The 25,125-nt window shown below is 31.7% G+C and overlaps 3 protein-coding genes across 4 annotated transcripts in view; 2 read left to right on the forward strand and 1 right to left on the reverse strand.

Moving 5' to 3' along the window:
- The first annotated feature begins 2,130 nt into the window (after positions 1 to 2,130).
- LOC115886742 (huntingtin-interacting protein 1-like) lies at positions 2,131 to 20,021 on the forward strand. Of its 2 annotated transcripts, XM_030906015.1 has the most exons (19): positions 2,131 to 2,336; positions 3,016 to 3,195; positions 4,970 to 5,206; positions 6,338 to 6,522; positions 6,576 to 6,637; positions 6,718 to 6,804; positions 6,860 to 7,047; positions 10,164 to 10,384; positions 11,904 to 12,082; positions 12,295 to 12,377; positions 15,595 to 15,756; positions 15,817 to 15,967; positions 17,147 to 17,299; positions 17,355 to 17,510; positions 18,110 to 18,273; positions 18,693 to 18,773; positions 18,838 to 18,990; positions 19,042 to 19,142; positions 19,206 to 20,021. In XM_030906015.1, the coding sequence occupies exons 2-19, from the start codon at positions 3,157 to 3,159 to the stop codon at positions 19,597 to 19,599; spliced, it is 2,796 nt and encodes a 931-aa protein (XP_030761875.1). In that variant the 5' UTR covers positions 2,131 to 2,336; positions 3,016 to 3,156; the 3' UTR covers positions 19,600 to 20,021. The 2 variants fall into 2 exon arrangements, with proteins under 2 accessions (XP_030761875.1, XP_030761874.1); XM_030906014.1 differs by lacking the exon at positions 3,016 to 3,195.
- Positions 20,022 to 21,506: 1,485 nt separating this feature from the next.
- Positions 21,507 to 22,634, reverse strand: LOC115886753 (transcription elongation factor 1 homolog). Its single transcript, XM_030906033.1, has 2 exons — positions 22,328 to 22,634; positions 21,507 to 21,785 (listed from the first exon to the last, which is right to left on the reverse strand). The coding sequence occupies exons 1-2, from the start codon at positions 22,441 to 22,443 to the stop codon at positions 21,653 to 21,655; spliced, it is 249 nt and encodes an 82-aa protein (XP_030761893.1). The 5' UTR covers positions 22,444 to 22,634; the 3' UTR covers positions 21,507 to 21,652.
- A 1,410-nt stretch (positions 22,635 to 24,044) lies between these two features.
- The window catches only part of LOC115886756 (helicase domino), a 38,359-nt gene continuing 37,278 nt past the window's right edge, over positions 24,045 to 25,125 (forward strand). The window contains exon 1 of the mRNA XM_030906035.1: positions 24,045 to 24,265. The gene's annotated coding sequence lies outside the window, so the exon portion shown is untranslated. The remainder of the gene's footprint in view (positions 24,266 to 25,125) is intronic.

Consider the following 25,125-nt stretch of genomic DNA (forward strand, 5'->3'; position numbering starts at 1 on the left):
TACGTTCAAAGGCTTATTATTATTATTTTTATGGTATAATATAGAGTAAGAAACGCTCTTTTAAAAGAGCCCTCATTTGTTGAATTCTGATCATCCAGTCCGGAGTTATTAACATTTATATAAAACCAGATCTAACCTTTCCCCACCACTTTATTTTGGCAGATAGGGAAAAATGGTTTTAACAAAAATTATTCAAAATTTACTGAATATTATGAAGCTATTATTTATAGTACCCATTATCTAGGCAAAATTGTGCAAAAACTTCTTTTTCTTATTTTTTTATAACAGTTGCGCCCTCTATCGGCCGTTCTACAAACTTGAAAATAATTTATAGCAGGTTCTCATAGCTTCTTTAGTTATAAATATTTTTTTTCGCATGCCGTACGGCTGATACTTTCCGAGATACAACCGACACCTATTCTTAGTGGGACACCCTCTACATCTACCTTAAAATTTAGTTAATTAACTTTAATATTAATTTTTTAAAACCACTAACTTTTGACAGTACTACTACAGTATTAAGCTACTGTATGATTGAAAAAAACTGCGTCCATTTGGCTTGAAAATCGATGACAATTCCCTATTCCCTATATACTTTTACGTATATGAATTTTACATATAAAATTGCGATCTTCATTTCATAGCCATCTCTGACGCCGTTTTTTTTCGATCATATTGTATTATTATTTGCCTATCGCGTGATGTGTGATGTCTTTATTTTACAGCTACTCCAGTTTTTAGTACCATATCCGAGATGGTATACAAACCTTTATTGGTGGCTAATACCGTATGATCGAATAAAAACGGCGTCAGCGATGGCTATGAAATGAAGATTGCTGTCATTTTATGAGTAAATTTATATGGGAAATGTCATCCATCGTCATTTCCCAGCCAACTGGACGCCATTTTTTTTTCGATCATACGGTACAACTCTCTGGGTCTACTTTTCACTTGATTTTTCCTCCACTTAACTTTAAAAACACAAACACACGTAATATCACAAACCAAAATGCCTAAAGCAATATCGCAAATATTTATGTTTTTCCAGTGTGATATGTGTTTGAAAGAGACAGAGAATAGATATTTGGTACGATCTTTATATCATTAATAAGACTATTTCAAATAACTGCGATACATCATTGATGTTGGGACGATATAGAAGCTTTTAAAATCCGTAATATATAGTCTTATTTAAAAAGAGAAAATTGATGATGACAGTTCAAAGACGAAACGTCGCGCGTCGGTTTGAAAATCTGATAACATCCTGTAGGACATTGAGGGACACCCTGTACATAACTCTCATAATAACAATTTTGTAATAATATATATCGATAATTTAAAATATCGATATATGGTATACATTCCTAATATGGACGAATCGATATATTTGTACATCCCTACTCAAGATACAACCCGATAAGTCATAAGATAAAAAAACAGTCCCAAAATTTGATTTATGTATATGCGAAGAAAAAATGCCCTGTTGTGGAGTCTCGTGTATTACTCAGTCATCCCATAGATATTTTACATAAAAATTACTTATCGCCGCACCCCTTTTTCAGAAGAATATCTCCGAAACATGCCCGGGAATACATTGCCGGCATAAACGTTATAAATAGAAACTGCAAAACGCCGTCCTTTAGTATCGGTCGGCCTTTTATTATATCTCCCAGTATCTCCAAGCTCATGAAATATTTATTTGCCAAAACGAAAATATTACGAAGAGAGGGCTTTGTTGAAATAGATGCGACCCTGAAAAATAGGGTTGCCTAATAACCGCTATTTTTTGAATAATTTCAAACGCAAACAAACTCAAAAAAACATTTACAGCAAGAATTTTATGGAATTTATGATTTATTTTATATTTTTGTCATTACTGACACCTCCTAATCCGATACATTAGTTATTAATGACTTAAAGACTATTTATTTATTATATCATTTTTCTACCACAGTTTATTATTAAAAAAATTAAATTAAATTTTATGTTAATGTTTCGTGCTCCATCTCTACGCGACTGCCTGCACTAGCCGTTTTTTCAAAACAAATTCCTATTCTATAAATCCACAATACAAATCTCAAATCTGTGGGCACCGTATTTGAACTAATTTTGAAAACTAATCTTTGGTCAATCAGTAAATGTCATTGTTGATGTTTGGTGTGGGTGTTGTAGTTTTGTTCCTCCGCTAAAAAAACTGGTTTTTAAAAGCTATTATTTACTGTGAAATATGATTTAATTGTATAAACAAGGAAATGGCATCTATTTCTCTACCCCGTGTGCTGCATCCGAGGAAAACCAGTTTGGAAATCGAGAGGGAAAACTTCGAAAAGGCACAGGTGCAAAATTTTGTATTTTCTATCTTATTTCTTATATAGAAATGTATTTAAGTATGTATATTTTTTATTATTACCGAATATGTACGTACGTGCTTAAGTAGAATTTAATGAGAGCGAAAATTTCTCATGCTATGAGTCATTTAACTTAACACATCAAGGTTTTTCAGGAATAGGAAGGTTCAAATACATTGTTTATGTACATATTTGGAATTTAAAATACCATCGATATATTTCGTCACTCTTTGATTTCTATTTTGCATGTTCTTAGACAGATTTTTTTAATGAAGGAAATAGGGTTCTAGTTGACTTCTTTTTTGGAGCAAGTGTTTACATCCTGTGCATTTTGGTTTGGTCTCTCCACACTTCAAAAAGGAAACTAAAATTAATCTGTATGTGTCAAAGACCTTTTAATAATATACTTTTGCCTAAACATAGCCTGAATTTCAATTACTTACATCTTTTAAACTATAACAATCTGGAACATGTGTTATCTCAATTATGAAAGTTTTAATTAAAAATAACACACATGTTGTTTATACAAAAGTAATTAATAAAAAGAAATCAAAAATCAATTAATTTCGTAATTTTCGTGCCATGATAAGTTATCTATAAATACTTTATCAATATATTTGTTATCAGCTTTTGCAGGTGAAAACTTTTTAAACTCCTTCTATTTCAGTTTCAGATATGCATGTAATCATACATAATATAATGTGAAGCTTGTTCTCTGCATATTTAAACTTACAAACTAATCTTGCATGCCTAAATATATATATTTATTTCCATTTTTTTGTGCGAATGAAGCAGTAATGCTGTAAAAATGGCTAGAGAGTATACTGGAAAAGACTATGATAAATACGTAAGTATCTCATTAAGTTTAATTATTGTTTATTTTGTCATTGACATACATGACTACCTATATGTATAGATGCACCGTTATTTTTTCTATAAAATACAGTAGTTTTAAAGAAACCTGCTAATTATTTTTATAGCTCAGAGATTTTACAATCCAGTGAGTATGTATGTATGTGAAAGTATAGAATAAAGCAGACTTATTGAAGTACTAATCTACTGTTTTAATAATCTCCATTAATATGTTAATTACAATAACGTAGAGCAATAAATAAAAAGCAAAATTATGTTTTTTCTAGTTCTTTTTTGAGGAAAGTGGCTAATATACATTTAGTAAATTATAATTTTATATACAGGCTGATACTTTAAAATAAAAGAAAAATTTTCTATAAATGTGCTTGCCTAATAATTAAATGCAGATCTTATTTATTGTTTATGTAATAATTGATAATTATTAGAATTTCAAAAGTTTTTTATTTAATTACTTACTGAATTGCTGAATATTAGTTTATTGCATAATTACATTTTGCTTACATAATTCAGAAGCGTCCATACATTTGTTTTATTTAATTTAATCTAAAATAAAAATAAGAGGTAGATAATTTAAGTTAAAATAAGAGGAGTAACCTTTGAGTTCCCAGATTTGGATTTGAATAAAAAACATTAAATGTGTTTAATGTATCTCTGTACCTTTTGAACAATATTACTGAAAAATACTCACCAAATTTTGGTAAAAACTTGAATTTTTGATATAATTTACTTGAAAGATCCAAAAACGAATTGTGAATGATTTTTTTAAATTCACCCCGAAGAAGGGGTGAAATAAATAAATAAACTTACTTTTTCGAAATTTTCGAGAAACTTGTTATGATATAGTCAGTCTAGCGAGTGAATGTATAGACAGGCAACATTCAAAAAATGACAGAAACTTACTTTGGTATTAAAATGACAGACTGTGAGTGTCAAGTATTTTCTCTCTAGACAGACTGTAGTTATTAATACCATACGATCGAAAAAAAGCGGCGTCAGCGATGGCTATGAAATGAAAGTCCCTCTCATTTTATATTTCTACGCCGTTTTTTCTCGATCATCCTGTATATAAGCATGATTCATTTTCTAATAGCATCTCATTTCTTAATAGCTTTAACTACGTTTAAAGTTGCCCACAGTATATGTCCCCGGATTATCTTTACAAGAGGAAAAACTTTTTTATTAACATTTTGAGATAAATGCATTCTTCATAAAAAATTTTACTCTTTCTAAAATGGTTAATCCCGTTTATACTATTCCAAATTTTTCTGCCGTTAGACTGAATTAAAAAAAAGATTTTTTTCGTGTAAGTTTTTTCAAGTTAAAATTTTTATGAAGAATGCATTTTCCTCAAAGTCTCAATAAAAAAAAATCCTCTTGTAAAGGCAATTCGGGGACATACTGTATATCGAAATCCAAAAACTTTTGAAATATTAGTGTTATTTTCTCTCTACTTTATTTTTGACGTAAACTTGAAATTATTTTAAAAAAGTTAAACTTAGATATAGAACGCATAGACTAGAATATAGACTGCATAAGTGTGACGTCACGTCAGTGGGCAGAAAAAAAGACAGGTTCTAAACAAAGCCGTAAATGCAGGTAAAATTAGTTCGTTGTAATAGAACATTCAGATTTCTATCTAAACTATGTCCTAAAATACTTTTAATCAAAGAGCTTGGTGAAAACCCTTGTGTATGCATATAGTAAGGAGTTTAATGATTGAACAGCAATGCATATTATTCCTTTTACAGTCCCAGGCGCTACAGAAAGCTATAAACGGTCAAGAATGTCCGGTCAAGCAGAAGCATGTCCGTTCGGCCATCATAGGCACGTTCCAAACTCAGAGCGCCAAGATTTTTTGGGCCTACGCTCTGAGACTACCGTCCCTTGATGATCGCATCGTAGCATGGAAACTGTGTCACGTAGTTCATAAAATTCTTAGAGAGGGGCATCCATTATGTTTGGTGGACAGCCAGAGACATAGAAAGGTAAGTTTCTTTTTATCCCTCCACACAATGATATCAAATATACATGGCCCTGCAACAGTGTGTCAGGCATCTGTAGCTCCTAGAATAACGAGCTTAGAGATTTTACAAAAAAAAGACAAAATTAAAAGCGGCATGCAGTGTTGCCGGTTTGTAGGTGTGTTTTTGTAGGAAAATGTATAGATGTAAATAAGTTATTTTAAAAACTTTCATGTATATTACTGAAATGGAGATATATCTAATCTAAATATAATCCATTACAGCTGTAGTAAAATGAGTAACTAATTGTGAAAAATAAAGTTTCAACCCTAGATGCAACATTTTTCGGAAACACCTACTTTTTGATGCAAAATCCGGCAATACCGCGTAGAAGAAATGTACCAACCGAACTTTTTTCTCCCTTTAATACATTTGATTTGTCATTAAGCTGCCTACATCACTGTCTTACACGTTAAAATCCAGACCACACTTCTAAAATGACCAGGTCGGTATATTAAAAATATGAGTTGTGTTCTAAAATCAAAACTATGCTAGGTACTTACTATAATTTAATCTGTACTTACTTTTTTATAAACATCGTAATCTTAAATCATACGGTGTGCTCAAAATTCCATGCCAAACTTTCTAAAATATAAAATATAATAAATACAAATATTTTTCTTCGCTCTTTTTTAAATGGAACACCTTGTATATTATTTTTTGTTAGGTAGGGAATTAAAAAATGAAAATCTTTTGTAAATAAAGTATTTTAAAATTTTTAACGGTTTCGCAGATATTGGCGGTATTATTAGACCGTATGATCGAATAAAAACGGCGTCAGTGATGACTATGAAATGAAGATCGCTGTCATTTTATATGTAAATTTATATGGGAGATGTCATCGATCGTCATTTCCCAGCCAACTGGACGCCATTTTTTCTCGATCATACGGTATTATCTTTCAACTCTAAAATATCAGACAAAATTACTGTTGAAAAAACCATATGTAATATAGTCAAATCAAAACCAAATCAAAAATATTCTTTATTTCTTTGTCTTTGTATATCAGCTTACATTAGTTGTATATTAGTTAAGGATAATATATACAATCTAGAGTTTGAAAGCTCTGTTTTATTAAAAAAAAATTTGTCAAAGGAATTGGATGAGATTGGCAAACTATGGGGACACTTAAGGGAAGGTTATGGCAAAATGATCAAACTCTACACAGCTCTGTTAATCAACAAATTAGAATTTCACAGGCGAAATCCTCGATTTCCTGGACATTTGGGTGTCACTCCAGACGAACTGGAAAGCATTGGAGGAAATGACGTTAATAATATGTAACTTGGCACATTATTTAAGAAATAATTTACTAAAGGCTTGTTCTTTTTAGATTTGACATGACGATCGAAATGTTCGACTATTTAGATCATATTTTAGCTCTACAAGAAGCAGGTAATTTACATTCTATAGAATCACTTATGCACCTGCGAAAAGTGGACCACCCTGTATTACTAATACGTTATATTTTACAGTTTTTGGGTCATTAAATATGGCCAGATCCAATTCCATGACCAGTGCGGGCCAGTGTAGACTAGCACCGTTAATTCCCTGTATTCAAGGTAAAACTTACTCTTAAAATCGTAAACAAACTGCTTATATGACGTCGTTTTTTAGATGCCTCTAAACTCTACGACTACTCGGTAAAATTATTGTTCAGGCTGCATTCAACTCTGCCCGCAGACATATTGGCTGGTCACAGAGAAAGGTTCCTAAAACAGTTTAGAGCTTTGAAAAAGTTTTACGAGAGTACCAGTAATTTGCAGTACTTCAAAGACTTGATTGCGATTCCACCATTGCCAGAGGTACTATATTTGATTTCACTAAACAAAAAAAATTAAGAAAGAATAAAAAGCAATCCAAAATCATTTAAATAGTTGGCTATTCTGATTTTGTTCATTTGGTTGGCAATAAATTTAAGAAATTCGAAGCTTTATCAGCTATTAGCACTAGCGTCAAAATAAACCAAAAACTTGATAATATCGTTGATTGAAAGAATTGGGAAGATACGGAACCGAATGGGCAAATTTGTGACAAGGCTGATTTGATTTTCTTTTATGTCTCAAGTGCTGTACGGTGGAGCCTCTACTCGTTCTGCTGCCAACGCATAAAACACTCATTTTTTCTAATTTGGTTAGTGAAGGGATATCGAAGACGGTGTGGAACCGAAAGCGACAGTGTTGCCATATTATAATGTGTAACATCTGTAATACGTTTGTCGAAATTATCTTTGGATGAAAAATCCGCGTTTATGTATTGAAAATTTATTCGTGTTAAACATAGAATAAACAACAAAAATAAAAATTCTTTTGTAGGTTCTGAACATTTCGTGATCGAAAATATAATCGAAAAAAGTCATTTAGTTGGCTTGGAAATGACGACTATTGACATTTACCATAATATTTTACATATGAAATAACAGCGTTAAATAATAATCTTCATTTCCAAGCCAACTCTGACGCCGTTCTTTGTTTAATCATATAATATTATATTAATTTGTTTAATGATAGAAAATCCGTATTATTAACATACTGTACCTAAAATCCGTTAATCTACGGATTGAACCGTAGTTCTGGCAACACTGTTTCCGTCATGCACCCGCTCTGTCGACTGAAAGCAGAACTACGGTACAGTATTCCATAGATAAACGAAGTAAATTTAGATTGGAATGCCTGTCAAAATTTTGTGTCGCGAAAATATTTTGGGTCGCGACCGTTGTACGCGATCTGGCGCTACTATAACGGTTGTTAAGAATAACCGCAAACAAAAACAGAAATATTTTTTTCTTGTCCATATCTCTTGTCAAAGTCCGATTCTTTAAAAATTATATAATCTTTCAAATTCTAAACCGCTCTCATTGAAAACATTCCAAAAAGTGTTTAAAGCGTCCATTTTCAAAGTAATTATTGCTATCTTGTGAGTTTAATTTAAGTTCTATTTACTTAAACCCGTGATAATTGTGAAAAAGTGGCATTAAAAACTTATAAAGCTGTGCTGTGAACTGGAAAACCCATCGTGGACCGTGGCATAACGTTGGTTTCCAATGTTTCATAGGTATTTCATACATGTCTTTATATAAAATAAAGTTTCTTGTATGCAACATACTGTATTTTATTTATAAAATGAAAAGAAAATAATAAATTTGAGTAGACAATATTTGGCGATATAATTCCGGAAAAAGCCGAACAGGTCCGACTAGCGCCAAATAGTGTTTACACTGTCCTTATGGGTACTTTGCAATCTAAATTTGTTTCATTTATCTATGGGTACAGTATTCTTTATCCGCTGCGCTGTAAACTTTGAATAGAAAGGCTGTAAACGACCAAGGACTGTATATATTCTAAAGGACTGTTCGATCGCGTCAAATCGCCGCTGTCGTAGTCGCCGTGGAATGCTACGTCACGCGCTGACCAGCGCTCCACAGTGCGGCGGATGGTTATTCTAGCGGGACAAAATTTCAAGAGCAATGTTTGGGACTTAAAATCTAAGAACGTAGCAAATGGTCTAATATATAGCAACTATATGGTTAAATTTATTTATTTATTAACAACTTAATTTATTAATAAATAAATACAAGATAATAAAACTATGATATTATTCGTACATGACACACAAAAACCGTATTGTAAACTATTGCCAAATACATAAAATTATGATATCAGGTGAAATACTTACAAAAAACTCTTTAGCAGTTATTTTTTAATTACTTTGTAATCTTGTGACACCCCCTATATTTTATTTTAAAAAATTATATTTTATTTTAAAAATATTAATTGAGATAGATATTTTAATTTTAATTTTAACACTCGGTAATTGTAAATTCATATATAGAAAGTATCTAAGACAATTTTTTAAACTCAGTGCCTTTTGATGGAGTTGTTTTGTTTTTATACTATCCGATTAAAATGAATCTTTTTGGGCATTCACCTGTTAAGCTTGAACTCCCTGTGACTGTGACTACCTGTGTTGGTAACTATTGGTAACTCAAAAGATCTACATCATTCAATATATCGATATTTGAAAAAAAAGTGAAAGTTTGATATCTGCAGAACAAAGGTACGAAGGATTTTAACAAATAATATAAGTACAGTAGAAAAGTACATACTTTTGGCAATCTTCAACATAATTTGGCCTTGGTTTGGTTTGGTTTGGTGAAATGTAAAATGTGTGTGTTTGGTAAAATGTATAAGCACTTGTAAATATTTTGTTTTCGTATGATCTCTGCCTTGCTGAGCAGAAAACGACCAAATTTGGTTGATAAAAATGTATCGAAATACAAAGCATATTCATGCATTTTTGTATCAATTGGATTGTCTACTATTTATTCTTATCAGTACACATTTTTTGGCTTATTTCTAATCAAACGCTTTATTTGTCCCGCTAAATTTATCTTCCAACGCACTGTGCGCTCGTCCGTCAAATGCAAAAATAACTGTCACTGTCTAAAATCTTTAGCGCCAACTTCAACTCGGTCAGTAGATGGCGTAAAAAAACTGACAGTGCAGGAAGATAGGAATCGAACTATCCTTATCTCTATAGTATCCTTGATAAACGACTATCAGCATGCAGCGGCGCAGAATTAACTAAATCTCGGACAGGTTGACTAGCGGCGACGGTATCGCCAGGACAACATCTCGGAGACAGGTTTTGTGCCACGAAATCGTCCATAAGCTTGCGCATCTTCTTTCTTATTTCTTCAATCAACGTTAACATCTATTACAACAAAGATTACAACAATGTATTGTCAACTATTTCAGTCATTTTGGATCGCTTCGTACAAAGTCACCAGTAATTTGACATTTACCTGTATTGTTGTCAAATGTCGATACATAATGAAGCTTAAACTTGGCATAAACTCATATACTGTTATTTTCTTTAAATTAATACTTTAAATAGCTATGGAGTTGGTATCTTATTTTAGAAACCACCCAATTTCCTTATAATGGGTGATCTTCGGGATTACGTAACTCAAGAGGTGGTCGTTCCGCAAGAACCCGAACACGAGGAAGAACCAATTCAGGAAGAAACACTGATCGACACTACCGACGATTCTGCGCAGGACAGTAACAAAGTCAGTTTCGTGGTGCATCAGGAAATTCTGGAGCAGAGGGAGTTTCTAAAGATGCAGTGTGAAAAATTAAGGTATTTAGTTAATTTCTGTGGTATTTGATCAACAATAGAGCCCCCACAGAGTAACTAGTTTTTTTCTAAAAGAACTTAAATTATTAATCTTTTTAATAACTGCTTCCTTATTTGCTTCTGAATCAATCAATCTTTAGTTTTTCTACCTTTTTTTTTTAATTTTCCATAAAAATGGCATGCGATGACTATGAAATATAGATTGCTGTTATTTTATATGTAAAATTATATGGGGAATGTCATCGATCGTCATTTCCAAGCCAATGCTAATAGAATAGAATGACATATCATATGTTAACTTTTGACACTCTTGCATAGAAAAAATAGTATATTAAATTGCAGTCTGGAGTGTCATGGCTGTGTTAAAAACACTAATATTTAATCGAGGGACTTTAGAGAAATAGATTTTATCGTCTAATGTTTTTCGTGTCTTGTCATGGCCAGTTAAAGGCTATCCAAATAGTATTTTTAATCGTAACTCATTTTTTTAAATGGAACGAGGGTGGCTCGCATATTTGCAAAAAGCATTTTTTACGAATAATTTGGTACTATACGCTTGGTATTTCGAATCAAATTGTCGTTACATTTATGGCCATGGCACTCTAAATTGAAATTTAAAATGCTATTTTCTTTTAATTGAAAATGTCAAAAGTATACCGGAATACCGGGTGCGTCTCAAAAGTGGCTCACCCCTATAACTTTTTTATTTTTTCAGATAAAACAACGAGATTTGGTATGCTAGTATATTACATAAATTAGGATTGATTGACATACTCAGTTGTTTTTGGTCACTTCCGGTTCACCGGAAAAGACTACAACTTTTGGTTTTTAAATGGCATCCTCGGTATTTTATTACTTTATTCGATAGAAAACGACACTCTCAATAGAATGACATATCATATGTCAACTTTTGACATTTTCGCATATGGTTTATTTGAAATTGTAACATGCGGTTCACAACGACAATTTGACTCGAAATACCGTGTGATATCAAATTATTCGTAAAAAAATGCTTTTTCTAAATATGCTAATGAGCCACCCTCGTTCCATTAGAAAAATTTGAGATATTACTAAAAATACGATTTAGGCATCTTTTAACCGCTCAGGACAAGACAATAAAAACATTAGACGATCAAATCTATTTTTCCAATGCATCTTGCTTAAAAATTAGTGTTTTTAACACAGCCATGGCACTCTAGATTTAAATTTAAAATACAATTTGTTTTTAAGCGAATATGTCAAAAGTTGACATATGATATGTTATTCAGAATTCAGTAAAAATATAGTAAAGTTCATCAGAATAAAGTAAAAAAATACCCAGGGTGCCATTTAAAAATCAAATGTTGTAGTCATTTCCAGTGAAACAGGAAGTGGCCAAAATCAATTGAATACGTCAATCAATCCTAATTTATGTCATATTATACTAACATACCAAATCTCGTTTTTTATCTAAAAAAATAAAAAAGTTTTCTATGATGGTAAAGCATTTCATTTACACCAGTTTTTTGTTTTTTTTCTGTAGAGGAGAAATAAATGCACTTATGTCTAAAAATCAGAAGGATATTACACTTTTAAAAGATAAAATCTCATCGTTGGAACATGACTTAGCTTTAAAAGAGAGTGAACTGGAACATGAGAAACATATAAAAGAGGATCTTCTGAACCAGAGTTTTGCAGTGGCCCAAAGTCAGGACTCTGAGCGTAAGTTTTATTCAATATACACATTGTCTCATGTAAGAATTCACACTACATTTTGTGTTTATTTTTTCTCGCTATTTGAAAAGATATGACAAAAATATTGCATTCTCATATTGCTCCCGCTCTACAAGATTTTTTTGCGTTTTATCTTGCGTTCTCATCTGAGACGCCTTGTATTTCAATAATTTAAACGAAGTAATATTTTTTGATTATAGAAAAACAATTTCACGAGAAATTTGACAAACTTAAGGCCATTTACGTTAAACTACGAGATGAGCATGTAGCTGAATTAAGGAAGGTAGGTTATTGTGAACAAGAGAGCCTTAAGTCACGGTGGGCCAAAAAGTTAGCTATAAATGGGATTTTTAATTATTGAGTTATTAAAAATAAGTTTGTGTGGAATTTTATCAGTATGTCCAATAACAAAAAGAAATCCATCATAGTGTCCAATAACAAAATTATGTTAACACTAGCGTGTAAGGCTCCGCGCGCACTGCATCGGATCGGACCAGCAAAAGCGACTGCGACCATCGTACATATAGACGGCACCGGCGTCCACTAAAACATTTCGGCCTGTAGAGGCCAGATTCCTACCTCTACCTATCTACGATAGTCGAGTCACCGCCTTCGCCGTTTCTCGCCGGACTGGTACCGATTCAGTGCGCGTACACCTTAAAAGCGCGACTTCGTTCGCGTCAAATTAATAATTTGTAATGGTGATGATAAAGCAAAGAAAGAATTTCCCTTAACATACAAACTGGATAAAATTTTCTCACATTTATGTCAGCATGAGAAAAAACAATATGGCGATATTATTATATAACTTGGTAATATTTGAGGGGTAGTTTCATCTCGTTGGAATTTGACTTTCGACAAATCCGTTTGCCAAAAATAGGCTTTTTACGTCAAGCAGTTCAAGCAGAATCGTGATTAATCAATTACCCAACTTTTTGGAACACCATGTATGATTTTTTAAAAAATTTCAACATATGTAAAAAACAAAATAAATTATGCGTGCCCAAGCGTTTTCCCGAAAGACTAACCGTTTTTTAAATAACAAATATTGTAATATTTGAGGGGCGTTTTCATCCTCTCGGAATTGAGATTCGAGAAACCCCTCCTTATCTAATCTCTACACCCCACAGTCAGTCCGTTTGCCAAAAATCAGCTTTAAACGTCAAGCAGTTTAAGCAGAATAATTGTGATTACTCAATGGTCATATTTTATGAAACACCCTGTATAAATTTTTAAAAAATCTTAAAATATGTAAAACAACAAAATAAAATATGCACATTTAAGAGTTTTTCCGAAAAACTCACCGGTTTTTAAATAAACAATATTCTAATATTTGAGGGGTGGTTTCACCCCCTTAGAATTCGAGTTTCGATAAATCCCTTCTTATCAAACCTCTACACCCTAAAGTCAATCCGTTTTCCAAAAATCAGCTTTTTACGTGAAGCGCTTTAAGCAGGATCGTGATTAATCAATGACCAGATTTTTCGAAACACCCTGTATACATTTTTATAAAATCTTAAAATATGTAAAAAACAAAATAAAATATACGTGTGTAAGCGTTTTTTCGGAAACTTGACCGTTTTTTAAATAAAAAATATTGTAATATTTGAGGGGTGGTTTCACCCCCTTGGAACTGGAATTTCGAAAAATCCCTTCTTATCGAACCTCTACACGCTAGAATCAACCTGTATGCCAAAATTGAGGTTCTTACGTTGAGTGGTTTGTGCAGGATCGTGATTAATCAGTATGTCAGTCACTTAAGGATTTTATATATTAGTATAGATATGTCATATGACAACTGTCATAACGACAAGTTGGTATGGTATGGTAATGATGAGCTGCCTCCCTCACTGGCAGCTCTATGGCTCTGCTTCCTATGAAGGTGCAATTTGCCAGCGCATTAGTTTTGATTGCAGACGGTCTGACTTTTCGTCTTGCTGCAATCAATGATTTTAGTTCCTGAAATTAATTTAATTACGTGTATAAGTAACCATATCTGAAGTGTGTGCTTGTTTTGCATTGGTTCGTGACAAGTATCGTGACTGTTAGTATCTGGACAACACAAACAAAGGTCTAGACTCTTCTCTCTCCCGCCCGCAGAGGAGCATTACACAAAATGGTGCGGATCGGATGGACGAGGATTGGTATTGTGGTGTCAAGCCTAAATAAACAGAAAAGGATGGATTAGTTGAAGTTATAATTCTAGTTTGTTTTTCTCTATAAACGTGTTGAGATTAATGGTTTTTAGCTTGGCGTTGTACAGTACTGTCTGCACACTGAATGGTGTAGTCTGGCCGTCTTTTATTAGTTTTGTATATGTATAGATCTGATTGAGAATAGGTTCTCAGGGGGCATGCCAAGAATATATGGTTTATATTTTCTATTTTTCCATACTCACAAAGTGGGCTGTCAATTATTCCTATTCTATTCAGATGGGCTTTAGTGACCTATTTCAAGTCGTATGATGTTGGTTATGTCCTTTTTTCTGGCGTATTTTAAATTGTCAAACCATGACAAGTTACAAAAAGCTCTGTATAAGTAATAAGTGGGGTTAGAGCAATGACTAAAGAATCCAAGGACAAATAACACCCGAGAGCAAATTGTTACGATGTCAGGAAACAGTGCCGTGGCACATATTTTTCTTAACTTAGTTGTTTGAAGAGATATTTATATTTTTGATAAATGTTTTGACTACGCCTATGGTGTATACGGTGGTATCATATTAATTAATTACGAAAAAACTTATTAAAATGTTAACAAAAGATACACAACTAGTATCGACGTATAGCACAGATCAAGTACTTATAATATCAGAAAAAAAAATTATCGAGTTCAATAAGAAAACTAAGAAAACGCTAAAAAAGTGGAGCGGGCTGTTTTACCTATGAAACGTAACTCCTGGCTTTTTCTTATCGCTGCGGCTTTTACACTTGAAAGCTGAACAACTAATCACCATTGTAATGAAGTTTATACAAAGTTCACTACACACAAACTATTAAAAATCGCTAAAATTGTCGCTGGTGACCAGCTGATGACTGATTCGCTGCCATCAAAAGAATGGGAGTCTAATGTCACAAATTTTGCTGCAGCCCGTATATATCCTTATATTCTTTAGTCATTGGGTTAGAGTTTATAATTAATTATAAACTCTAACCCCCAATTACTTACTGATTTATAAATACAGTAGAAAAATATCGACTTTTTTATATTTCTTGAAAGCTATTCAAAAATTGTATTTAATCCTACAATTTACTTAAAATAAATAAGCTTGTCACACATGACATATTACCTACATCTTTACATCATTTTTTCTCGTTCTTGAGTGTATTGAAGAAATTATAATTAAACTTTTTTTCTATAACTCTAACTCGGCAAGAATAATTTATGGCGAACTTTTTGGTACTCCCTGTATATTATATGATTTAATTAATATACATATCAGTATAATTATAACTATTTGTTATTTATCGTTTTTGTTAATTAAAAACATATATTTGTAGAAAGCAGAGGTCGAGAAGAAGCTGAGTATCGCATTGAGAACTGTCGAAAAAATGACAGAACTTGAGGCGGAAAAAGACAAACTAGAAATGTCCGAGAAACAAAAATCTGACGAATTGGCATCTTTGATTAAAGATAAGGAGTTATTTAATATGGAGACAGAGGTATGTGTATGACTTTTTAATCACGGTACATTTGAACTAATTTCGATTTTTTTCTGCTAGATCTTGAAAAAAAGCGTCGCTGATGCTTGCAAAGAAAAAGATTCGATCGAGAGGGAGCTACAAAGTGTTTTAGAAGAAAAGGAAGAGTTAAGGAAGAAATCTGAAGAGTTGTCTTATAAATTGTTGGAATTAGAACGACAGATAGATAATGGTATAGTTCCTTCAGATATAGTTGAAAGTATATAGCATTCATCTTGGCTTTATATAGTGTTATCAGGTTTCCCTATTATAAAATATGCGGGCATAAGCGGTATGACGCATTGGTCTTTTTTATGAAATGAACTATTATACATGGTGTGTGTTTCTCAGGCTGAGCGTGTATTAGAAGTTTCTAGTGAACTACAATATCTAGATCGGAGATTTTATGCACATTTAGGTACGGTTTCAGAACAAGATCTGTCGATTAAAAATACTTTAAATATGGTGGCACTTCCGGAAATACCGGAAGTTGACATCTTTCTTATTTTAAATGGGTATCCCAATTTTTTATTACATACTTGAATTCTCTGTAGAATTTTTATATCAAATACTACATATCTAACATTAACTGGTTTTGAGAAAAAAAATATTTAAAATTTTTGGAGAAAAAAAACTACCTGTCAAAAAAATCTGTATCGCCTAAACGACAAATAAATATGACTTCAGTGTATGTGTATTGACAGTTTTGAACTATGCGAGCATGAGAAGTGCTTCTTGATTAGTTGATTTATTTCATACTAACCAATAGAAGTAGTTTTCTAAGTTTCTATCTACCACGTAAATCAATTTAACGTCTGACTATTCGCGCCTTTACTTATAAATTTAAATTTAATCTCTGACATATTTAAACAAAAACTCGAAACGGATAGATATGATGAATATCTAAAATAACAGGTTGAAATAATGCTATTATCAAAGATGAATTAGACGAATCAGATCGTTTTATTTGGTGCGTGCGCACGAAAATTCTGTTGAACGAAAAGATTGATATTCCTATAGCCCCGTTCTCAGAACTTCATAATTGTCGCCAGCGACACTGATTGATATTTTAAAGAACCAATGAGATTTGTACAAAATTCAAACAGCTGTCAATTTTAAATTTAGTACAGCTCCCATTGGTTGTTTGAAATGTCAAACTGTGTCGCGCAACGTCATTCTGAGAGCGGGGCTTATTTCTTTTCTTTGGCTTCACTTTCCACTCATTGTGTAAATGCGGTACTAGCAATATATTCTTACAATATATTTACTTTGTGATGTATAGTTGTGTACTTTCAACCATTTCTTTATGCACTATACATTAAATATTCTTTAAAAATTATTTTTCTTCCCCTTATTGCTACTGCATTTTTAGAACAAAAAAAACTTCAGGCATCGTTAGAAAGTATAGTAAGAAAGTCGATAGAGAACAATGAGGAAACTCTAAGTAACGCTATACATGAAGTGGATAATCCTGCTATTACCGCTTTAACATGTAGTCCTGATTATTTAAGAAGTCTTACCAAAGGTTTTATTAGGAATATATTACTTTTTTATATATTTTAATGTTGTTTTTATCGTAGGATGCCAGGACGTACTTCAGGAGAGTTTAACTTTAATTTTTACAGATTACGAATCTGTAATAACTTTGACAAATAAAATAGCTCATCGACATTCCGTTTATATTCTAAACGGTAGAGCTACAGGAAATACAAGTCCGGACATTGCATTTGGAGAAAGTACGTGTTATGCCGGGTCCAGACCAAGCAGACAAAACAGTGACAAGACATTCATGTTTTACGACAAAGTTGTGACAAATCCAATACATTTCTGCGGCATTTTTGTCTCGTTTTTGTTTTGTTTCAAAATTCGGAGACTTTTCAATGTCCCGTCTCGAGTCGGTAAAGATCAAAGTGTCTATGTTTTGTTCGTATATTTTGCGACAAGTTGTCGGCGCAGTGTGGATGGCGTGTGCTGCCAACAGTAGGAGACCAGTGAAATCACACATGGTTAATAAAACTCATTCGCAATAACCAAACTTTTGACTTTTTTGTACTTTTGTCATTGCGGTGTGGACAATTTGTCTCAAGTTTGTCTTGTCAGAAATCTCCATTTTTTGTGTCAAGTTTGTCTTGTTTTTGTCTCAAAATCGTGTTTATTTTTTGTCACCTTGGTCTGGACCTGGCATTAGACCATATAATCGAGCAAAAGCGGCGTTAAAGTTGGCTTTGAAATGAAGATCGATTGTCATTTCCAAGCCCACATTTTGGCGCCGTATTTTTATCATCTGGTATTTATTGAGGTTTGTAGAATAATTTAAATCATTATGTTTTATTAGAGATGGCCGATTCTTGCAAAATTCTTGGAGAGGTTGTACTGAGATTACTTCAAAGTATTAAAGAAAATCAAAGCACTGAAGTGATTGTAAAAGAAGCGGTGGAAAAACTTGAAGAAATTGTAGTTTTGGGAGAAAATATTAATATGTCACTTCTGGGAGAAAAGGTAATATAAAATATCGCATTTTAACACTAACAAATAGAATAGCTTAACTATACAGAAGTAATAGGAAGTGTCAACTTCTTTAAAGTGTGTCACAAATTTTATGATTATGAAGTTGCATATTTTGACAATTAAATTCTCTTGTATACTGAAAAAAATGACCAGAATTTTATTGAAAGAAATGTTTAAATATACCAGAGGCCCGATTCTGCAAACATGTTTCTTGTCTAGTGATTCGCATAGACTAGACAGGAAGTTTCTTGCTACAGAGCTTACAGAATCCCACTGCAGAATTGTTATTTTATTGTGACACTATAAACAAGTTTATGTGAAATTATGATCTTAAAATAAATTATTCCAGCAATTAACTGGGTGCCTTGTATTGTAAATAATAAATTTTTATAAACGATAGATTATTTTAGGCTGAAAACTTAGTTGATATGCTGGAAAGTGAAATGGCATCAATGGACAAAGCAATTGAAGAAGCTGCTAATAAAATACAGGTACAAATCTTACTTAATACATAATTAAATATCATTTTATTAATTCTACACTATTTTTTTTCAGGAAATGCTTACCAATTCCCGAGCTGCGGATTCGGGAATAAAACTAGAAGTAAATGAGAAGATTTTGGATACCTGTACAAGTCTTATGCAGGCCATAAGATTACTGGTAAAAAAATCACGAGTTCTTCAAGCAGAAATTGTTTCACAGGGTCGAGTGAGTATAAAAATAGATTATTTGGAGTTCTCTAATTATAATTCTTTATAGGGCACTGCGAGCGACAAAGATTTCTATAAACGTAACCATCAGTGGACTGATGGTTTTATATCTGCAGCCAAGGCTGTAGCAGTAGCTGCGAAGTTTTTGCTGTATGTTACAATGAAAAAAAATATGTTTTTTTATTACATTTAATCATTTTCTTTTACTTTCAGAACTGCTGCTGATAAAGTAGTTACATCCAACGGTAAATTAGAACAGTTAGTTGTCGCAGCACAAGAAATAGGAGCTTCCACAGCCCAGCTGGTTGTAGCCAGCAGAGTTAAGGCAGACAGAAATAGCGAGAATCTAAAACAACTCACTCAAGCCTCGAAAGGAGTGACTACAGCCACCGGTACTGTAGTAGCTACGGTGAAAGATTGCAGCCAACTGATTGAAGAAAGAGAAGAGCTTGACGTCTCAAATTTGAGCCTGCACCAAGCCAAAAGGATGGAAATGGAGGTGCAAGTGCGGGTGTTGGAACTTGAGAAAGAATTGGAACAAGAAAGGTATAAGTTGTCCAAGTTACGGAAGCACCATTATCAACTTAGTGGGGAGAGTGACACTTGACCTGAGCCCGTCTTGTATTACAACAAGAAACATTGCTTTGTATGTCTCTAAAAACAAATTAACTATATAATTGAAGTGACAGCACAGTATTTGTCTTCAAGATTTAAAAATCAGCTTTAATATGCTCCATTTTATGTATTAGTTGCCACATTTTTTATACCTGGTTATTTATTTATTTAAAGTAGGTAGAATTAAAAAAAAGCTCCAAAGAAATTTGTATTCTTGAAATATACATACCCAAATACCGTTTTTGTCTTAAAATAAAATAGAGAACATTGTAAAAGACCTGTTACTCGTTATAATGTTTGTTAGACAATGTTATCTGTTATTTTACATTAACTATTACCATTTAGTATAGATATTTTATACATGTCTGTAACATTTATTGAAATATAATGTTAATAAAATTTAAAGGAACTAAATGGTCTTTAATTAATCTGTAAAGAAAAAAAAACAAATGTTTTAAAACAATTTTTATATAAATATTATCACACATTCAGTACATTCATCTGATTATTTAATATAATCTAATATACATTTACAATCTCGAAAAATGTATTTAACCAACTAAACTAACTAAAGATATACAGGGTGGTCCGAACTGTATTCCGGAAACTTCGGCTGCATATTCTGCAGATAAAAATAAGTAACAAAGTTCGTATAAATGTATGTCCTAAAATGCTTAGCTTCGAAGATACAGGGTGTAGAAATTTCATTTTTATTTCGATTTTTTCCAAATAATTTCTGAAGTAACATCAATATTATTTTTTAACATGAGAAATTTGATTTTGATGTAATTATGACTCCTACTAGTAGAGGGCGCCACCTACATATTTCTTAACTGGTTTGAGGAGTAATAACTTTTCGTTCGTACCTGTATAAAACTACTGAGTAAAAAAATATACATTTACAACGTTTTTTACGTGAAGAGACCTTTTCTTGGTAAAAATCGCTACGAGTAATGGTTTTCGAGATATTTGGAATTGAAATTATCAATACCTGTCAACATTGACATAAATTAAACATGTTAACTAAACAGTTATTAGACTGAAATCATAAATTCGAAATGTTTTTATACTAAAAGTTCAACAGAAACTATTTTATCATCATTTTTTGCAGAAAAATATATGATTAATTTAAAAAAAAAATTTACTAAATTTATTATTTCAGTGAAATAACTATCTACTCAACGTGTTTATTTTTTGTCAATAATGACATGTATTGTCTATTTCCATGCCAAATATCTTAAGAACGGTTGCTCGTAGCGATTTTTACAAAGAGATATTTTTTACGTAAAAAGTTACAGAGATGTATATTTTTTTGCCCAGTAGTTTTATACAGGTACGGACAAAAAGTTATTACGCTTTAAAACAGTTAAAACACATGTAAGTGGCGCCCTCTACTAGTAGGAGTCATATTAACACCAAAATCAAATTTCTCATGTCAAAAAACTACAAGACACTAATTTTCATCCAAATATTGACGTTACTTTAGAAATTATTTAGAAAAAATCAAAATAAAAATGAAACTTCTACACCCTGTATCTCTGAAAGTAAGCATTTTAGGACATACATTTATACGAACTTTTTTATTTATTTTTATCTGCAGAATATGCAGCCGAAGTTTCCGGAATACAGTTCGGACCACCCTGTATATTTATTTTAATTTTAATTATGTCCTTTGTCTGAATATTGTTGAATTTTTATTATTGTTATATTTGTGTAATTATTACTATGTTTTATGCCCACTTGCACCGTTTGTATAAACTTTGTTTAAAGGGTAAACAGTGATTAACTATAATAAAATATGTATAGTTAGTCACTGTTTAGCCTTTAAATAAAGTTTATACAAATGGTGCAAGTGGGCATTAATATTCTAAGATAATATACTCTGTAATGGGATAATATACTCTGTTCTGTGACGTTGCTTTGTGATCGGGAAGATCATTTTGTCAGCAATAAAGTATTTGTATTATATGAAATTTTTTGTCAATAAAAAAATTATTTCCTATAATAAATTATCGCTACACTTATAAAATGATCTAAAAAAACACTTAATTTGCTTGTTCACAAGCATCTATCCAATCGTTATATACATCTACAGGTTCGGACAGGAAATTTATTGTAGTTTGGAAATCTTCCAAACATATTCTGCATGTTATTCGGGCTGTACTTCGGCCCTTATCCCTACAAAGAAAAATAATTATATTAGGGTCATCGTCATCGCTTTCAATTGAAGGTGAAATTATAATGCAAAAAGGTTCTAGTAAACTTTAGGTACCTCGGAATTTCACACATTTCTTTGTTTTCTTATAAAGATTACTGTAAATAGGGCATATTAAGACAAAAAATTTGTTGGATCATACAGTTTTTTTTAGAAAATCACAAATAAAGTTCAAAAAATGTCAACATGTTTGGCGGGTTGGTTAGCGTAGTTATTTGGAGGGTGTTAATTCATTAGTTATGATTTTTCAGATAGACGTGAATTTAAGGTAATAATCAGTTAATTTCAAATACAAACACAAAATATAAAATAAACACCGAAATCGAAAATAAATAACAACCCTAATATAACCCTAAAGTAAAAAAAAGTAGTGCTTCATCCAAAAAATTTTTCTTTTATAAACTGTTCTATAGCTTTCGACTAAAAAAATATAAATTGCGAAATTCTGAGGTACTTAATGTTTACCAGACCCATTCAAAAAATTATAAATAAACAAAATACATACATCTTAACATCACAGCTTTTCTCGTGATTGCAAAAAGGGCAATTAAATTGAGTATCCAAGGGTTCGATCGCTTTCCTTTTCGGTGGAGGCTTCCTTTTTGATTTCCTTCTACCCATAGTGTCTGATACTTCAAAACTATTTCGAAACTTTTAGTTATTTCCAAATTTAAACAACTAAAAATAAAGATTTTTTGGATCTGTTTACAAAACTGCAAAACTATTCGACTTTCTGGAGTAATGTCAAATGCGAAAACATTGCGAAATTGTGCGAAATGACGCCAGACGCCAAATTCGCCAAATGCACAAAACACATCTGTCAAATGTCAAATGAAAGAGGAATGAGGACAACTCGAGATATGAAAAACATATATCGATATGGATAATTTCATCAGGGATGGGCTTTAACTCTATTCTTACTTTTTGTTGTGTATAATACGCGAATATTTTTTTCGACGTCTATTACTATTTAATTACACAGACGTTTTTAAAAGAGGAAAGGGCTCAGCTAATTTGTGGACCTAGTCATTTATTACACGCCCAACCTTACATAAAACATATCGATACCGAAGTGTATCGAGCAAGTATCGAGAATATGGATCGATATAGTTTGAAAATATTACATCCCTATTAATGTCATTTGTCAAAAGTTAATGCGCATACTCGGTGGGAATCGTAGGTTTTCGAAAATCATCGGAATCTTTGAAAGGCATTTTCCAAACACCGTTGTCTATACTTCTTATATTTTTTTTGTTTCAGGAATTTTTTGTAGGCAAAATATATTGCCCTATTTATTGCAATAATGTTTTAATAAGTTTTTATTATTAAAGTTAGTGTGGTATAGCAGAGCACACACTGTAGATATTCGTCAGAGAAATTTATGATCCATTAAATTAATTTTTGGTTGTATCAAGTCAAAAAAACAATACCTACCTACATTCTACATTGCGTTTCATTGAAATAAGTACTTAAGTATATAATTTTGTCACCAACAACCAATATTTAAGTTCAAAAAGTAAAGAATGACATTAATTATAATATTTTATTAAAATTATTTTGTTATAAAAAACGTAATTGACAAAAAGAGATAACTTTAAATTAAATACCTAGGTACATAGATAAAATAAAGTTTGCAAACTTGTTTTTTTATTATTTGAATGTTCACATGATTTCATATAAGATTGTATAAGACAATTATAAATAAAGTACTGAGTTTAAAATTTACGGGGACAAAATCTTCTCTAGGTATATCTACTTCTACATGAAATTTGTTAAATCCATTATTATTAAACGTTTTGATTATTATTATAAAGTTCTTTTTATTGCAAAATTTTTATAAACTTAACCACATCATCTTATATGATAATTTTATTTATAAAGTTCTAATTGTTTCAACCTGCCAGAGGAAAACCGATAATTATAAAAGAAATAAAATCAAGTGATATGCCTAATTAAAAAATATAAATTCCTGCACTTTACATTTTCAGGGCCTCTCTAGAATATTAGGAGGATTTAGATATTATATAATACCTTTAGTTCTGTTATTCGCTTTTAGTAGAAGGCAACATTTATGAAAATAACTTGTTGTTAACCAATTATGTACTTAAAATGTTTATCTGCTATAAAAATGTAAAATTAAACATGGGCGGGACAAGTTCCAGGAAAAATTCAAGATGAACAATGACAACGTCGCCGCCACTCGAAAAAAGGGTGTTCAGCTCGCCGTCACAGCTCGTTCTCGTTCGAAGCCCGTTGGTCGCCATGTTTGTGAGGGGCGATTCGTCCTTGTGAACGGGTAAAATGCCAGAAATACACGATATATTTTATAATTTGTTCATAACGTGAAGTACCAAATTGTTCTTCAGAGTATAATTTTGAGTTTAGTGGTGTTTTTAAAGACGGATGGTTAAGTTTTACGTAGATATTTTGTGATTACATTATGGTAAGTTTCAAATATACGTTGGATATGCGAACAACATGGCGGCTATCGACTTCTTTGTTCGTCATTGCGGCATTAAAATAGAAAAAATATATAAAATAGTGTCTTTTCGTTAATATATCATATTTCGTTGTAAATCTACAACTTGGAATTTTTTTAATGGTAATTTACTGCAGTTTCACATACATTTTATGAAATTTTCGCAATATTTTTAACTTCTATATTCGTTTATATATTGATTTGTATATTTGGCCTGTTTAACATCCGCTGACGTATTTGAGCTTTTTTCGCGCACTGTTTATGTAGCAGGATGAAAATTTTCTTTGGAAATTAATTAATTATGAATTATTGAGGCGTTCAAAGAATTTGGAAAAAAGAGCGGGATTTTCAATTTTAAATTCAAAATTACGTCATAGCGACTCATTCAGTGGTTGGATTGTTTTTCTAATTGTCTATTTACACAATTAAAAAGAAGTATTTAATTTTTTTTAGTAAATAATGAAGTAAAACATAAACGCCATAAAAATTAAAAGTTTAGACCGATAATTAATTACAAAAATTTGTAAAAATTGTTTTGTATATTTTATAATTTATCTGTGTAATTGTAGGGAATATTAGGTAAACAGAACTTTCAGCTTTAAATATAAAGAATCGCAACATCATAAAAATTAGACTTATTATAAAGCGGAAAACATAAGCAACTATGATTTTTTATTTATCATAGAAACTGATGAAAATTTACTAAAACTTATCAAATAGAATAAATAACAGCCTCAAAAAGGATTGTAAATAAATTTATAGATGATGATTAAAAAATTTGATGAAAGGTTAAATCCATTCGTTACCTTTCAGTTATGATAACA

The sequence above is a fragment of the Sitophilus oryzae genome, unplaced genomic scaffold (assembly GCF_002938485.1).
Source record: "Sitophilus oryzae breed Bouriz unplaced genomic scaffold, Soryzae_2.0 scaffold_496_pilon_pilon, whole genome shotgun sequence".
NCBI classification, from domain to species: domain Eukaryota; kingdom Metazoa; phylum Arthropoda; class Insecta; order Coleoptera; family Curculionidae; genus Sitophilus; species Sitophilus oryzae.

Coding starts and splice junctions, on each gene's coding strand:
- LOC115886753 (XM_030906033.1), bottom strand. CDS start 22,443: ATGGGTAGAAGGAAATCAAAAAGGAAGCCTCCACCGAAAAGGAAAGCG. Junction 21,786..22,327: donor AAAAGCTGTGATGTTAAGAT/GTATGTATTTTG, acceptor TTTTCTTTGTAG/GGATAAGGGCCGAAGTACAG.
- LOC115886742 (XM_030906014.1), top strand. CDS start 2,253: ATGGCATCTATTTCTCTACCCCGTGTGCTGCATCCGAGGAAAACCAGT. Junction 7,048..10,163: donor CGATTCCACCATTGCCAGAG/GTACTATATTTG, acceptor ATCTTATTTTAG/AAACCACCCAATTTCCTTAT. Junction 10,385..11,903: donor ATGCAGTGTGAAAAATTAAG/GTATTTAGTTAA, acceptor TTTTTTCTGTAG/AGGAGAAATAAATGCACTTA.